General features: G+C 39.6%; 1 protein-coding gene across 9 annotated transcripts in view; it reads left to right on the forward strand.

Moving 5' to 3' along the window:
- The window catches only part of CLCN3 (chloride voltage-gated channel 3), an 82,711-nt gene extending 72,192 nt beyond the window's left edge, over positions 1-10,519 (forward strand). For 5 of the 9 annotated variants that reach the window (XM_083367580.1, XM_083367581.1, XM_083367583.1 and 2 more), the window contains exons 13-14: positions 5,488-5,563; positions 6,957-10,519. In XM_083367580.1, the coding sequence (XP_083223706.1) occupies positions 5,488-5,563; positions 6,957-7,115 (235 nt within the window). In that variant the 3' untranslated portion in view covers positions 7,116-10,519. The remainder of the gene's footprint in view (positions 1-5,487; positions 5,564-6,956) is intronic. The other 4 variants (XM_083367585.1, XM_083367587.1, XM_083367586.1 and 1 more) reach the window with 2 other exon arrangements.
- Positions 10,520-18,456: the final 7,937 nt, after the last annotated feature.

Below are 18,456 nucleotides of genomic sequence, written 5' to 3' on the forward strand. Positions count from 1 at the left end.
TGCGCGAAGCTTCACTCACGCAAGTGGAGATGCTCATGTCCCCTCCACTTAAGCAGTGTCCACTTGAGCACAAGGGCCCACTGCTTGCGCAAGTGGAGCTTTGTGTGCACGCTTGCTGATCACTTGCACAGCCTGGTTTCAAACAGGCCATGGCTCAGTAGTGGGCCATGGTTCTGGGGTTGAGGATTTATTTTATTTTATTTTTTATTTTAATTCCATTTATATCCCGCCCTTCTCCGAAGACTCAGGGCGGCTTACAAGCTTAGCAGTAGCCTTCATTCTATGTATATGCCTGCTTATTAGGGCTTTCACACCCCTGTTCTATGTAATTTCTTGGAACTTTCTTGAATCTCTTAGCTTTTAAAAGCTAACTATTGTGATGTTTATTGAGTTTCCCTTATAGGGTGGAATATATTATAGATTGAATTCTCACATTAAGTTCATAGGAAATTTGATCATTCTTCTAGTGTGTATATTTTAAATATATAACTTTGTGCAATTATAAAATTACAGCACGTTTGAAACTATTTCCATTCTGCATCATTTTATTTTAAAGTTATTAAAAAGCCACTATGGCAAAGTAATTAAAATGCTGGAATATAATCATTTAAGTCTAGGTTCAAGTTTCTGCTCAGTCAAAGAAGTCACTGTGTATTTGGAGGTAGTTATTTATATCAATCTCTTTCCCAGGTTGTAGTTATGAGGATGAACTGTGGAAACAAGTGTGGGTGCTAAGGCTGAGTTTCTGCAATCTTTTTTTCTGTCTAAAGCTAGCTAATTTCTTAGGGTCTGTATGATTGCTATCAGTGAAGTGAAATAACTCATCCTTGGGGCTAGATTAAAAATGGTCATTGAGCCATTCACTATTCTTATTTTGACAAGTGTCTCCTCATTTCCTGCAAACTACCATTCTTTAATTTCTACTTTTCTACATTTCGTATTCTACACTTGCAGAATATTTTTGAAATTTACCAAGCAGTTCAAATGCCCCTACATCTACAGGTTGGCCTTCTATCCCTTAGAAGATATCCACCTCTCTTATGTGATTTTTTTAAAAGCAATTGTGTCCAGTTTAATACTTCCAGATGTTGTACTACACATTCCAATCAGCTATTGGCCACAATAAGTTGAATGGAGCTTTGGTATAATTTGCAGTCTGCATTTCCATTAGAAATATGAAATTTACATGGCTGTTTATTTTTTAAAAAAAGTTTGGTTGACCTTTTACTTTATTTTTTAAACATTTTTTTCTAAAAAGAAAAACTTGTTGAGACATGCCACAAAAAACAGGGCTGACTTCAAAACTCTGTGGTAAGTTTCGATTTCCAGTTTTGCCAACTATTCCTGATTTATTTCCTTGCTGAGTATTTCCAGATTTCTGCTTTCTATCATAAGATTAAAATCTGTTAGCTAAAGATGCAAGACCATAATCTGCCAGTCATTTCTATCCTAAAGCTGTGACAGAGGAGGAAATTTGTTGAACATTGTAAATCACCTTCCATCTCTTTCATTTATAGAAATAAAACCTTGGTTAAAAATTGTATTTACCTTTGTAGCTATTTTGACATGATTCCACGCAGATAGATAGCTAGAAAGCAGTTCAATTGACATGTCTGTCTCTGGTCATCAGTGCAGTGTTTATTGGACCCGTGTCCCTCGTGGCTGGTGTATGCGTCTCAAGAGGTTACACGAGGCTGGATCCTAGCAGTTATCAATGCCTCACTGAGTGAAGGGTACTTCCCTGCCGCCTTGAAAGAGGCGGTAGTAAGGCCCCTCCTTAAGAAACCTGCATTGGATCCAGCTATTTTAAACAACTTTCGTCCTGTCTGCAACCTTCGCTTTCTTGCGAAAGTCATTGAGAGCGTGGTAGCACGGCAGCTCCCTTTGGTCCTGGAGGAAACTGAGTATCTGGATCCGTACCAATCGGGTTTCAGGCCCGGATATAGCACGGAGACAGCATTGGTCGCGCTGGTGAATGATCTCTGGCGGGCCCGAGATAGGGGTTACTCCTCTATCCTGGTCTTATTAGATCTCTCAGCGGCTTTTGATACCATCGACCATGGTATCTTGCTGCGTCGTCTTGAGGGGTTGGGAGTAGGAGGCACCGTTCTACGATGGTTCTCATCCTACCTCTCGGGCCGTTCGCAGACGGTGTTGGCAGGGGGGCAGAGATCAACCCCAAGGCCCCTTAGTTGTGGGGTGCCTCAGGGATCGGTGCTCTCGCCCCTCCTATTCAACATCTATATGAAGCAGCTAGGTGAAATCATTCGTGGTTTTGGGGTGAGGTATCACCAATATGCGGATGATACCCAGTTGTTCATCTCCACCCCAAACCAACCCAGTGATGCCCTCGATGTGATGTCCCGTTGCCTGGAAGCGGTACAGATTTGGATGGGAAAGAACAGGCTCCGACTCAACCCGGCCAAAACTGAGTAGCTTTACATACCGACATCTCGTTTAGTCCAAGAGGTTCCATCTTTGATTATAGGAGGAGAGATATTACCTCCCGTTGATAGAGCACGCAACCTGGGCGTCCTCCTGGATTCACAACTCAGTTTTGAAGATCATATTGGAGTCGTGGCTAGGGGGGCATTTGCCCAGATTTGCCTGGTACACCAGTTGCGCCCCTTTCTGGACCGAGATGCCCTACGTACAGTCACCCACGCACTCGTTACCTCCCGTATAGACTACTGTAATGCTCTCTACATGGGGCTGCCCTTGAAGACCACCCGGAGGCTTCAACTGGTGCAGAGTGCAGCTGCACGGGTAGTGATGGGAGCACCCCGATACTCCCATATTACACCCCTCCTACATGAGCTGCATTGGCTACCGGTTGCCCTCCGGGTGAGATTTAAGGTGCTGGTTTTTACCTTTAAAGCCCTACATGCCTTAGGCCCGGGATATTTGCAGGACCATCTGCTACCGGGAACAAATTCCCATCGCCCAGTACGCTCACACAGAGAAGGTCTCCTCAGGCTACCGTCGGCTAGACAATGTCGGCTTGCGACCCCCAGGGGAAGAGCCTTCTCTGTGGGAGCGCCAGCCCTGTGGAACCAGCTCCCCCCTGAGCTTCGGATGGCCCAAGATCTCCAGTCCTTTCGCCGCAGCCTCAAAACACTCCTTTTCCACCTGGCTCACCTAGACTGACAGGGATTTTAATTATGTTTACAACTCTAACTCTATTCTTTAATTTATTTTAATTTATTTCAAATTTTTATTTTTAATTTACTGTACAGAGACCTTTAAGTTCTGTTGTTGTTAGCCGCCCTGAGTCCCTCGGGAGATAGGGCGGGATATAAATCCCATTAATAAATAAATAAATAAATTACATTCTTCACATATTAGGCCCAGTTGTTTGCCAGTCAATGTGATTGAGGTCTAGTTATGGAGTGAGAATATAAAATATTGTAGTGAGTAGAAATAACTTTTTAAAAATTTGAAGTGATCACATAAAATTAGTATAGTAAAATATACAGACATAATAAAAGTTCATAATTATTTTGGAAAGTAATAAACTTAAGTAAAAAGACGATCCTAGATAACCAAAATATTATTTTAACATTTTAGTGAATGAATTTTTATGGCCATGAAAATAGTTAGCCTGCAGATATATGGCATTTATGTTAATTTAATAACTTTAACTTTGTAACATTACTTGCAATTGATAATGTCAATGGTAACTGGATTTTATTCTTTTCAATTTGAGAGGCAAGCTCAGTTGGTAAACTCATTAGAAATGCAATACTTGGGTATACCTGTATCAGTGCAATAGTTCCAGCAGTAGAAGGAATGGATGGATCTTTTCTGTTAGGACACTCTAGAGAAAGGGTTGAAAATCTGGGACAGTAAAATATTTATGTACGTCCAACAAATCTAAGGAATTTTCTGTTTTTAAAAAATTGATTAACAGTAGATTTTGGCTCAGTTCCATTATTTTCAAATATTTCTTACATTATCAAGGAAATAAAATACTGCACTATACTTGAAAGAAAAGAAATGTTTCTTTGTGCAGCATTTTACCAATACTACCCCTTCCTTAAATAATAAGAATATGCAGTATATATACGGTATGTGTGTGTGTGCAGGTGCGTGCACGCATACACACATTGTTGCCTAGCATCTCCTGGATGACTTGAGGCACCTTAAAAATTCAATAAATGACTATATAATCTCTGTCTGTCCATCCATCCATGACTTTGAATCAGTTTTTACTCGTAGCAACTGCCTGGTTAAATTCTGTAGTTTTCTTAGCAATGTTTTTCAGAAATGATTAGCTATTGCCTCCTTCCTGAATGAGAGTGATTGGCCCAAGATCACCCAGTTGAGTTTGTGCCTAAGATGAGACTAGAATTCATGGTCTCCCAGTTTCTAGTTTTATGCCTTTACTACCGTATTTCCCCCAAAATAAGAACCAACCGGAAAATAAGCTCTAGCATGATTTTTCAGGATGCTCATAATATGTCTTACCCAAAAGTAAGCCCTGCTTAAGATCGTCAACCAAATGGATGTATTTAGTACCATATTTCCCTGAAAATTGACCTAACTGGAAAATAAACCCTAATGCATCTTTTGAAGCAAAAATTAATATAAGACCCAGTCTTATTTTCGGGGAAACTCGGTACTTCACAAAACCTGCTCAGTTATATTACACATATTATAAAATTACTTTATAGTAGAGAGTTTAAAACTTATTTTTGTCTCTGTACGAGTTGCAAGAAAAATGTAGAAATAACTTAAGCAGGATTTCCAGGAATCAGGCTGTGTAGCTTTGTGATCATATGTAAATCTCACGAATGAAGGCAAACATATGTGTCCTAGGATAATGTTGCAGAATCCAACCTGGGTCAGTCCCTGGGACCAAAATGGTGAGAGAGAAGATCCCTGAGGATGGGCTCCAGCATGAGTTCAAAAGCTCAGAAAGCTAAACCTGTGGTCCTAGTGACTGATCCAGATGGGATATCTAATTCTGCCAACTGTCTTGCACCACTCCCTGATTTTGATCCTAGACAGCACTGATAAAACTTCAAAATGTTTTTCCCTTCTATTCTTATGTTAAAAATAATTAAAAATAAATATATTAGTATGCAATTTACTTTATTCTAAATGCAGAAATCAAGCAAAAAATAGTATAAATTTAAATGCATATTTAAAATATTTCATATGCTTTGAATCCAGAAAAAGCTGGATAAAATGCATAGCATCTGGTATTTGTAAAAATCTCAGAATTCCTATCTGCATTACTTAAGTTCATTCTTGCATTTCATTTTTACAGCCTTAGGAAACCGGAGGTTTTAGTGATAGCAGTAAAGGCCTAACCAGTGTTCATCATGTTTAAATTCATTCTTGTTTTAAGCCCCCACAGTAAATTTTACATCTTTTGAAAGAGATGTTGATCACAAAAGTTTTCATTACTACCAGTTCTGCAATCCATGTTTTCATTTCATTTTATTTCACACACAGTTATTAGCATAACATGATCTGTTTCAGGATTGTCTTGGGAATCATCACAAAGAAGAACATATTAGAGCATCTCGAGCAACTAAAGCAGCACGTCGAACCCTTGGTGATTAGATATATCAGATCTCATTTGACACTTTAGACATCAGGAAGCATGAAACTTGTGAATTGTTCAGTGTTCCATTAAAACAGCTGGACAAGCAACCGTATACAACTCTAAAAGCTTTTAAATTAAAATACCATGTAAATTTGAAACATATTATTTAACATCCATTTGTTGAAAACATGCTGAATGAAAATAGGACCTAAGTAGCATCTTAGCAATCTTGGTGCTCGAAATTCTGGTATTATCATAGATATTAGCATACGTCTTTTCCCCCCTGTTTTTGTGAAATTACATAAAATCTGCCAAAACTCTGTAATTAGAGTTTTCATTTTTAATTTTAAGTATTAAACCTGCATATGACACTTTAATCTTGATATCTACAACAGGATATTTTAGATCTATCTTTGGATTTCCTATATTTTCTGATCAACATTAATGATATTTATCAGTTGTCCCTTTAGTTGTATTTTATGACACTTAGATTATAATTGCTGCTCTGCAATTAAAAAATTAAAAATAAAACCTGTCTTCCAAGTTTAACTGTTTACATTCTTATTTAACTTGTATTTTTTTCACAAGTTTTTCATGCCTCCTCTTACAGTACGACTACTAACTAGAGTAATATTTCTCTCTGCCTCTCCTGCAATAGTATTTACTTAGGACAACTTCACTCTTTGATAATAGCAAGACTGATCATAACAGGGTTGCTTTTTAATTTGGGGAAAATATGGCTGTAATTTTTTTAAACAAATCTGAATTTCAGATGAATTTATTTGTGAGTATTGTTCAAGCATATCTGCACATCTCTTATGGAAACACCTAAAGCATTAGGTTCAGTTTCTCAAAACTGAATTATCAAGCAATTTTGAGTTTGCCTAGATTCAACTGCATTTCATTTTTTTAATGGGATCAATTTCATTTACTCAAATCTTTTTTCCCCTTTGTTAGTTTTTTGTTGGCAAATTATAATCAGAAACATATTATCAGCGGGTGGTAGCTTGGTTATTTCTTAGGTGAAAGTAGGTAACACTTTAGTGACCATCCTCGCTTTACTTTCACAGTATTTTTATAGTTTTTATAAAATTTTATTTTTTTATTTTAATTCCATTTATATCCCGCCCTTTTCCGAAGACTCAGGGCGGCTTACAAGCTTAGCAGTAGCCTTCATTCTATGTATATGCCTGCTTATTAGGGCTTTCACACCCTAATGCCCCCAAGCGGCATTATTACAAAGTCAGCTTAATGATGGTTACTTCCTGTCAAAATGCATTCTTTGAAATAATCAGGCTTTGCTGCTTTGTTCCTATCAACAAAAAGGATTTTGTCTACAAGAAAAATTGATTAACTTTAAATATTGTAGTTAATTAGCTATTTTTTGTGTGACTCTTTCTAGGCGCCTCCTTGGCATCATAACAAAAAAAGATATCCTTCGACACATGGCCCAGATGGCAAACCAAGATCCCGCATCAATAATGTTCAACTGAACTCAATAATTGAGGAGAGAGAGGAAAGTGAAGAGAAGGTTCATTTGCTGAGCAGTACAACACTTTAATATAAGGAATAGTTTTGTGATACAAAAGGAAGGCTGGAATTTTTTTAAAGTAAACTGCTAGAACTTAGGAGTTGATTTAGGAAAATGTGGTTTTACAAAGTAAGAAAGATGGAGAAAACAAAAACTGAAAACCTGCACTGGATGTACTCTGAAATGTTAGATCTGCCATGATAGTGCAGTTGGACTTTACATCAATTCATAAGAACTTCATAAGCTCCAGTTTGGACCTTGCTTCTTTAGCATGAAAAAAATTGATGATTAGTTCCTGTTTCTGAATTACATTGAATTGAGCTGTCCTTTGAAAACTGTAAGATTTGGTCCATTTTACCACAAACCGTTGTTGGGTTAATTCATGAACTGTATAGTTATTCCGCATTACCTGTTTACATTCCAGAAGAGCATTTATCTCTCCTGAGCCCCAAACTGATGCTCCTTACAATTGATGCATCTTATTGAAATGGTGGTTTCTCATATTGAGATGTTCTGGGACCTGCTGAATTTGATGACAAGAAGGAAGTATTTCTTGTGCCATTTAAGCTTAAGAGTTTGGATATTATAAAATTCTCGTGACAGTTTAAATCTACTGCAAGAAAAATAGATTGCGCAGGTTAATAAACGTGGGTGAAGCATGTTCAACCCTGCAGTTTAGTAGTTGCAAGTTAAACAGCCAAATCTGTTTAAACTGTGTTTCTGTTGCAAAATAATGACTTAGGCTTATGCAATTTTTGTACTACTAAAAATCCTAAGTTATATACCAATTTTGTGAAGAGAATACTACTATTCTACTAAGAATTGGAACAATTCTGTTTAATTTCTGTTCATTCAGTTTAATTGTGTACCTGATAGCAACTGCATGTTCAAGCATTGGAGAATATTCCCCTTAAATGAAGGTATTTTTGTTTTTCATACCTATACCAAATAAAGGTAGAAAAAAGTTATAATTTGCACTATATATACATATCATAGTTTTTGTTTCTACAGATTAGGGTATATTAAATATAAATGAGTCACACTATTGATTTTACTTTAATGTTATTTTTATATTCAAAATCCTCAATAAACTTGGCAAGTTTCTACTGAAAAGATGTTTATATTTCTTTGTAACCCATTCCTGATAACTTGATTGCCATCATTTTAAATTTATTAATGTTTAATTAAGGGACTAATTATTAATAGACCTTTATTTGTAAATATTACAGAATTTAAAATGTTTATTTTGAGGAATTTTGAAGCGATAATAATTTATTTGAAATGCAATTGAGTTACTTGAAAAATTCTGTAATAAATAAATACAAGCCAAGAACTATCATAACAACTGGATTTTACCAACCCTAATAAAACCTTTTTGCATTTTGAATATTTGTTTATTAGGGAGAAGTATTGCTAATACTTGATATGAGGTTTAATTTACCTAATAAAACTGATAAACTGTATAAAGTTCATGAGTGATGGGCAATTGAAAATTCTAAAAGTTGTACCATCTTGATGGCTATTCAAATATTACTGAAAACATGAATTAGCAATAAAAAATTAGTTGTATTATAAGGTTTGTTTGCACAGTATGACTTCTGGTTTTTGTTTGCCCTTCCTACCTCTATTGATAAGCTTGTTTTGAAAGCATATTTCAAAACTATTATCAAAATTGCACAGGAAGTCACTTTAAGGAGGCAAACAAAATCAGATGCTTTATTCTATGCATGCAAACCCTTGTAACAAGGTTATTTTTGTTGCCAAAGTAAAATAGTCTGTATTTTTCTTGTAAATCATATAATCCAAAGATACTGATCCACGTCTTTGGGAAAAAAAACATATTTCAAAGGATTACCAGAGTAAAAATCATGAATCAGTACTGCAAACTGCTTTGTTAAACAGCCCAGATAATCTTACATGGCTTTTCAGAATGCTTGAGAATGTTTCTCTGCAATAATTAATTGTTCATTATGATTAGGTACTTCAACACCACTTCAGAGAAAATTATACTTCTGGGGCTAAACAATGCATTTTGGCACCTGTATTCCTTTTATATTTATAAATTACCATTAACAGAATTTACCTTACGTATAAAACATTTTAGGAATCTTGGGATGCTTCCTCTAAAACTAAACATGATTTAATCCTTAGGTTCTTTGTGCTAATCATGCAAAACTAAAATGATTTTTATTGTAGCATGTTTTTAAAACTTTTGTCTTGTTTCAAGCTCTCATCTATACACTTGGTTTGCCATAGGCTCTCTACCAAAGTTGCATATTGTATTAATTTACAATGCCCTTTGCAATGTGAAATCAACTCATACCCCACATGTATTTTAATTTACTAATTCATATCTATAGTACGATCTAATGTAGTGTTTTATGTTCTTACCCAACTTCTTACAAGCACATAAAATGTGACTCTGCTCATATATTAAACATTCTGAAATTAGCATGCCTGAGCATTCAACAAAAAGGATTTACCTGTAATAATATAACTAATTACATAGCCTTATCTATATTGTAACAGAATGGGATGCCTGCGGGAGACACACTTTTTTTTCCTTGCTTGAACAGTTGAGTTACTGATGATGACCATTGCACCTGTAATATTTCTAGAGTTGTATTAAACATTGATCTTAGTGTATTAATTTATTCTGGTGTGGTAACACTGCACTTCATTACAGTAAAGTGCAGTTCTGTTGCTGTGATGATTTCATTAGAAAATGCATTAAACATTTCTGTATGACTGTTTAGATTTTATTTTCTTGCTTTATTTAATTATGGTACTAATAAGCCATGTCTCCTTATCTGAAGATATGAGAGATCCTAAAAATAAAATTCAAACTGAAAAATAAAATGGCTTTTCCCACATAACTGCACTGGGCAAATGCAATAAATAAGGAAAATTATGCTAATTATTAAAGTATCTAGCTCTATAATCATCCAAAGTAATAATGAATGTACTGAATTAGATTCACACTTATGCCAACAAACCTGAGGGACCCTGAGAAGGTAATAGAATTTCTGCAAATTCCCTTTTTCTCCCCATGCTGACAAATAGTGCATAGCCAACAATACACTTCAGATGTATTACAGTAATTTGAGAATATTCCTTCAATCTGTTCTAAAGGCATCAATTTTACTAGTGTAAAAACTCATCTTTTAAATTAAACTGCAATTTAATCTGAATACACAAAGTATATTTAAAGATTTGTATATTAAAAAACATATATCTGTTTTGACTATCAGTATGCAATACATTCCTTTCTTGCAATTCCTGTAAGTTTCATTTTTATCTTTTAATTCAGGGGCTTTATGAGTCAATGTCATTAAGATGTTTTATAAATCCATACTTTAGGAGGGCATGTAGCATACGTACAGTGAATATAAGAAGTCTACATGTACCTGTTAAAATGCCAGGTTTTTGAGATGTAAATCAGATCAAGATAAATCACTTTAGATTTTTTTCCACCTTTAATATAACAAGCTGCACGATTCAATTGAAAAACAAATTGAAATGCTTTAGGGCAGGGGTGTCAAACTCAATTTCATTGAGGGCCGCATCAGCATTGCGGTTGCCCTCGGGGGGCCGGGTGGGTATGGCCAGGGTGGGCGTGGCCTACTGGGTGGGCGTGGCTAGAGTGCGTATGGCCTACTGGGTGGGCGTGGCCAGCTCTACATTGTTCACATCAAGGGTGCCTATGGGGGCAGGAGTGGGACAGATCTGAGGGTCTCTGGCAGAAGGAGGGTCTCTGGGTCAGGGCCAAGGCAGTGGGGGCCATTCCCTCACTGTTTCCAGGATGGCTTCATGGGCTGCATGAAACCACTTCGTGGGCCGCATCCGGCCCCCGGGCCTTGTGTTTGACATGCCTGCTTTAGGGGGAAAATAAAGTACAATAATTGCATTAAGTATGCATACCTTCTCTTAAGTAGGGATGTGGCTTAGCCAATCACATTCAAACTGATGTTAAATAGTACATACCTGCCATCAATTAAAGTGACTCTGATCAAGCCCATATAAGGTTTAGCTGTTCAAGTAGCAGTTTTCTGACATTTACTCAGTTGCATCTTACAGGAAAAGCCATGGTCTGCAAATTTCCAAGCCATTGGCTATACCCGTGGTGGCGAACGTATGCCACAGGGGGCACACAGAGCCCTCTCTGTGGGCATGCATGCCATCACCCAAGTCCTAGGCCTTCAGTCCCGTCCATGAGCAACCAGCATCAATACCCACGCAGGGTAAGGTGGCCGCCCCCGCCACCCCAAGCGGTTTTTTTACTAACCTTTTCAGCTGCATTCTGTTTCTCCGTTTGCTTCTCAGCCTTCGCCACGTGTTTGTGGGACTATTGGTTAAAAAATAAAGTTCCATCAGACTTTTAACTTCTCGCGAGATCTCAAGAAGTTAAAAAGTCTGATGGAACTTTTTTTTTTTTACCGATAATCGCACAAACACACGGCCAAGGCTGAGAAGCGAATGGAAAAACGGAATGCAGTTGAAAGGCAGGTTAGTAAAAAAAAAAAATGCTTGGGAGAGGCGAGGGCGGCTGTGCTGTGTGGTAGGGGGCAGGGTGTTGAGGTGGGGGCTGGCAGGCCGACCAAAGCAACAGGTGGAGTGCAAGAGACTTAGGGAGGGAGGGTGCTGAAGTAGGCGGTTGGGCCATTGGCAAGAGCAATACGTCTAAGCGGAAAGTGGCCTCGGAACAAGTGGGGCAGGTAAGGAAAGAAATCCTCGCTCCCCCCAGAAATTGCCTTTCTTTTTTTACCTGATTTCCAGCCCTGTGCTGTTTCTTCTTCACAATCCATCGCCACCGCGTGCAAGGAAATGACTTTTTTTGGGGGGGGGGAAGGTCAATCAATTCCAACTTCTTGTAAAAGATCGTGAAATTGGAATTGATTGATTGACCTTCCCCCCCCCCAAAAAACCTTCCTTTGTTTACTTGCATGCGGCGGTGGCGGCGAATTGCAAAGGAGAAACGGCACGGGGCTGGAAGTCAGGTAAAGAAAGAAAAGCAATTTCTGGGGGGAGCAAGGATTTCTTTCCTTACCTGCCCCACTTGTTCCAAGGCCACTTTCCGTTCAGATGCATTGCTCTTGCCAATGGCCTGACTGCCCACTTCAGCGCCCTCCCTCCCTGAGCCCCTGGTGCTCCACCTGCTGCTTTGGTGGCTCTGTAGGCAGAGCTGCGAAGTTCTCTGACAGAGAAGAGAACTTCACAGCTCTGCCTACAGAGCTATGAAAGCTATAGCTGAATGGGCAGGTAAGGGGAAAACCTTCCCCACTTGTTCCACGGCTGCTTTTGGCTGAGCCACATTGCAGCAGCATTGGGCGCAATTCGCAAGGTGACAAACAGCCACGTCACACCAAAACCGGCCATTTGCCTCCTCCTGCCCAATGCTGCTATGAGGCTGCGGAACAAGCCAGGCAGTGGTAAGAAACTGGTATACTGGTTCCTTACCTCTGGCCGGCTTGTTCCGCGGCCTCATGGCAGCGGCATTGGGTGCGACGCGCAATGTGGCAGATGGCTGTGGCTGGTGGCAAACAGCCATGTGCCGAAACTAGCCGTTTGCTGCCTCCTGCCCAGTGCCACTGCCATGAGGCATCTCTCTAGGTCCTGGGAGTTGTGCTGGCATCCTTTGTGCCAGGCGTCCTTCGCAGTGAGTTTCTGGAAAGATTTGCTACAGGCGTGGGTGCAACATGCAAGGCAGCAAATGGCTGCGGCTGGCAGCAAACAGCCACATCACACCAAAAACAGCCATTTGCCGCCTCCTGCCAGTGCCGCTGCCATGAAGCTGTGGAACAAGCTGGGCGGTGGTAAGAAACTGGTATACCGGTTCCTTACCTCTGCCCGGCTTGTTCCATGGCCTCATGGCAGCGGCATTGGGTGCGATGTATGAGGTGGCAAATGGCCACAGCCAATAGCAAACAGCCACTTGCTGAAACCGAGAGGCTGTCAGGCTGTGGCTCCTGATGGACACAGTTGGCTCCCATGGGCTTGCTGTGTGCGGGGGCTGATGGTGTCAGGCAGCAGCTGCCCTGGTCCTTGCCTCACCTTGCCTTGCCCTGCAACAATGGCACTCCTGCCCTGCCCCCTGCCTTACCTTGCCTCACCCCGCAGGATGAGCCTCCTGCCCACCATCCCACCTGCAAGAGACCCCCTGGATCTCACCCAACCCTGCCTGGCTCCCACAGGCATCCCTCCCCACGAGCAACATCGAGATGACGCCCACTCTGGCCACGCCCACCCAGTCTGCCGTGACCAGTCTCGCCTACCCAATGGGCCACACCCACCTAGCACCTGGCAATACATAAGTGGGTTTTGGGTTGCAATTTGGACACTCGGTTTCTAAAAGGTTCGCCATCACTGGGCTATACATGGAACAGAGTGAAGATAATCATCAACAAATGGAGAAAATATGACACAACAGTAACATAAGGTTTTGTGTCAATTGGATGTCCCTCCAAAATTGAGGAAAAAATAAGAAAACTGGTCTCAGGGGCTACCAAGAGGCCTACAAGAGGCAACATTAAAAAAAACTAGGGATTTCAAGTACAACAATTTCAGATATTCTTCATATGTCTGGGCTATGGGGTAGGGTGGCAAAATGGAGCCTTTTCTTACAAAGAATAACATCAAAGCCTGGCTAAATTTTGCAAAAACCTACATCAAATCTGACAAAAGCATGTAAGAAAATATGTTAAGTTCTGATAAGACCATAATTCCAAAAAGTGTGTTTGACACAAAAACAACTGCATCACCAAATGTACACCACATATCCACAGTGAAGCATGGGGGTGGCAGCATTATGCTTTGAGACTACTTTTCTTTAGCTGGAACTGGGGTTTTAGTCAAGATGGAAAGAATTATGAACAGTTCCAAATATCAATTTTGACACTATCAATTTTGAGACAAAGTCTTCATATATCTCTGCTAAAATACTGAAGGTGAAGAGGAATGTCACTTTCAACATGATGACCTGAAGCATACCTTCACCAGAAAAACACCAATTTTTAGAATGGCCCAGTCAAGAGTCTGGACCGAATCCATTTCAAAATCTGTGGGGTGACCTAAAGAGGGCTGTGCACAGGAGATCCTTTTGTAATCTGACAGTTCGGAGCACTTTTTCAAGGAAGAGTGGGCAAAGATACCAAAGGCAAGATGTTTGATTGGCTCCTACCTCAAAATGCTGAATGTGGTCAGAAAATCAAAAAGTGCTTCACCAAAGTATTAATTTAAGACATGCACATTTATACCACGTCATTATTATACATTTATTATTTCCCCCTAAAAGAATTGTGTTTCAACTGAATTGTATAGCTTGTATGTTATATTAAAGGTGGAAAAAATTCTAAAGTGATTTATCTTGGCCTGATTTTTTTACATGATAAAACCCTGGCATTTTAACAGAGGTGTTATAAGGCTTTTTATATCCACTGTAAATAGTTCAAATTACCAGGTTTTAAAGCAAGTTAAAATCTCTGTGCAGTAATGAATTTCCAAAGATATACCCAATGTTTTTCTTTTTCAACACCATTTCAGGTGCATAGCTTCCTATACCTGAGATTGTTGGTGGAGGTTAAAAGCCAACCCCTTTTCATCTAATGATGTTTCAGTCGTGGTAAAATCCAGTGATAGTAAGAGATCTTTTATTAAAAAAAGAGCAGTTCAGACCATAATTCAAGTAATATGAATCAATTCCTGTTTCAAAAAATGCATTTTGGGGAATACTTTCCAGGTTTCAGGCTCACTTAGCTCATTTGATCCTTGAGGGAAAAAATAGCTCAGTGGGTTAGGACGCTGAGGTTGTCGATCAGAAGGTCGGCAGTTTGGCAGGTCGAATCCCGAGTGCCACGTAACAGAGTGAGCACCTGTTACCCATCCCAGCTTCTGCCAACCTAGCAGTTCGAAAACACGTAAAAATGCAAGTAGAAAAATAAGGACCACTACGGTGGGACGGTAACAGCGTTCCGTGCGCCTTTGGCGTCTAGTCATGCCAGCCACATAACCACGGAGATGTCCTTGGACAAGCGTTGGCTCTTCAGCTTTGAAACGGAGATGAGCACCGGCCCCTAGAGTTGAAAGCGACTAGCACACATGTGCGGGGGAACCTTTACCTTTACCTTTTAAAATGCAAAAATGGGTAACAACTGCTGCAATAGTAATCCAAGGCAGTTTAATGGCTGCCATAAAATCTAAAGGACTATAAATTGTTCAAAAGACTCAAAGCTTGGATTATAAAAATTACTAACAGGAAATTTTGAGCTATAGTACAGATGCAATTTATATAAAATCTTACAAACATTAGCAGTTTAATCGTTACTTTTTGTTAAGGATAGAAATATAAATTTACTAGTTTTCAGTTTTTTCTTTATAGACATGTACAATATAACAAACTAAAAGCTGCCTACAAGAACAGAGAATTCATGTTCAGAGTATGAGCATGAGCATACCTAATGATTGATTAGAATTTCTAAATTTCTCAATCACAACACTCTGGATACTATATCACCATTTATGGTTTCCTCTGTCTTTACTAGACTTGCTAGACTTCAGCAGTATGTGGATCGAGAACTACCAGAAGTACAGGCAGGATTTCGAAGAGGCAGAGGAACTAGAGATCAAATTGCCAACATACGCTGGATCATGGAGAAAGCTAGGGAGTTCCAGAAAAACATCTACTTTTGCTTCATTGACTATGCTAAAGCCTTTGATTGTGTGGATCATAACAAACTGTGGCAAGTTCTTAAAGAGATGGGAGTACCAGACCATCTTATTTGTCTCTTGAGAAACCTATATGCGGGTCAAGAAGCAACAGTGAGAACTGGACACGGAACCACTGATTGGTTCAAAATTGGGAAAGGAGTCCGGCAAGGCTGTATACTGTCGCCCTGCCTATTTAACTTATATGCAGAGCACATCATGAGAAAGGCAGGGCTAGATGAATCAAAAGTTGGAATTAAGATTGCCGGAAGAAATATCAACAACCTAAGATACGCAGATGATACCACTCTAATGGCAGAAAGTGAAGAAGAACTAAAGAGCCTCTTGTTGCGGGTGAAGAAGGAGAGTGCAAAACTTGGGTTGAAACTTAACATTAAGAAAACCAAGATCATGGCATCTGGCCCTCTCAAATCCTGGCAAATAGATGGGGAAGAAATGGAGGTAGTGACAGATTTTATTTTCCTGGGCTCCAAGATCACTGCAGATGGGGACTGTAGCCAAGAAATTAAAAGACGCTTGCTCCTGGGGAGGAAAGCCATGGCAAATCTAGACAGCACACTAAAAAGCAGAGACATCACCGTGTCAACAAAAGTGCGTATAGTCAAGGCTATGGTCTTCCCAGTTGCAATGTATGGCAGTGAAAGTTGGACCATAAGAAAGGCTGAGCGCCAAAGAATCGAGGCCTTTGAACTGTGGTGCTGGAGAAGACTCCTGCGAGTCCCTTGGACTGCAAGGCGATCAAACCGGTCAGTCCTAGAGGAGATCAATCCTGACTGCTCTTTAGAAGGCCAGATCCTGAAGCTAAAACTCAAATACTTTGGCCACCTAATGAGAAGGAAGGACTCACTGGAGAAGAGCCTAATGCTGGGAAAGATCGAGGGCAATAGAAGAAGGGGACGACAGAGAATGAGGTGGCTGGATGGAGTCACTGAAGCAGTAGGCATGAGCTTAAATGGACTCCAGAAGATGGTAGAGGACAGGAAGGCCTGGAGGAATGTTGTCCATAGGGTCGCGATGGGTCGGACACGACTTCGCAGCTAACAACAACAAAAATTGAGATGGGCTGTCTCAACTGCAACTTGCAAACCGTTCTGTTTTGTGGCAAAACAATCCAGGACAAGCTGATCAACAGAGCTTAGAGAGGACTTGTGCTGTTACATCAGCCATAAAGTATTATGCAGTGCATATTGTGCTGCCACCATGTGGTTGTTTGGGAACTACAACATTTATGTTTTATTTATTTATTATTTTATTTTAATCCCATTTATATCCCGCCCTTCTCCAAAGACTCAGGGCGGCTTACAATTTAAGCACAAACCAATGTGCTTAGCAATGTGCTTAGCAAATCATGTTAATTTGTTCAGCCAATCCCTCCCATTTGTGATGTACTTCCTCCTTCTTCTTAACCCTGAATGTTCTATCACCTCCTGGCACCATTTTACATGTGGTCTGCTGTCATGGTAGGACCATTACTGTCTTTGAGCTTGAAATACCATCCATTTCATCATCTACTACATCTTGTCTGCTGTAATCTCTGCATGCAAATAAAGGACCTCGTAGATGATAAAAAGGTAATTTCATGAGTTCTGCTATCTGGCAAAGGCTGTCAGCAGTGATAGTGTCCACTTATACAAACCAGGCACAGGGGTCTCAGCAAGGGGATACATCACCCACAACAGTTGGAGTCAGAATAGGATTCATTAACACAATTTTTCGGAAGGAAAGAAACAGAAGGACAGTTTAACATCAGTTGATGTTATGTTATGTAACATCTTCTGGGAGTTGAAGTCCAGGAGTCATAAAAGAGCCAAGGTTGTCTACACCTGGCCTATTTGGCTTTTTTTTTTTTTTGAAAAGTTTTACAATACATTTTATTTTTAACAATCCCTCCCCCCCTCCCTCCACCTCCCCTTCCTAACCCTCCCTAACCCTCCCCCCTTCCCCCCCACCCCCCCCGACTTCCCAGAACTAAATACAAGGTATAAAAGTAAAAACAATCATAAAAAACCATATGTTAACAACAATAAACTATTATGTCTAACGCACTCTAGCTCATATGAAATGACTACAAGCAATACTAATATCACATAAAAAAACTTATACAAATGCTAAATGAAACATTTTGGTCCCATATTTGTTCTGGATATAATCCACTTTTTCCACTCCATAATATAACGTTGTTGCGAATGGTCTTTCAAATAAGCTGAAATCTTTGCCATTTCCGCCAGGTCAGAAACTTTTACAGTCCATACTTCTATAGTCGGCAGTTCCTCCTTCTTCCAATATTGACCTACTAAAAGTCTTGCTGCCGTAATTAAATTCAGCATCAACTTAGTGTCCACAACAGTAGTATCTGTAATTATACCCAATAAAAACAATTGCGGACAAAACTTTATCCTTTGCTTAAATATCTTCTGCATATTCCACCAGATATTAATCCAAAAAGCTTTAACCTTTTTACAGGTCCACCATATATGAAAATACGTTGCGTCTTCGCCACCACATCTCCAACATTTAGGTTGATAGTTCGGATACATACTTGCAAGCTTTTTAGGATCTAAATGCCACCTATAAAACATTTTGTAAAAGTTCTCTCTTAGTTTTGAGCTTGTGTAAATTTTACATTCCTCACCCATATCTTTTCCCAAGT

The sequence above is a fragment of the Vipera ursinii genome (assembly GCF_947247035.1).
Source record: "Vipera ursinii genome assembly, chromosome: 7".
Classification (NCBI taxonomy): domain Eukaryota; kingdom Metazoa; phylum Chordata; class Lepidosauria; order Squamata; family Viperidae; genus Vipera; species Vipera ursinii.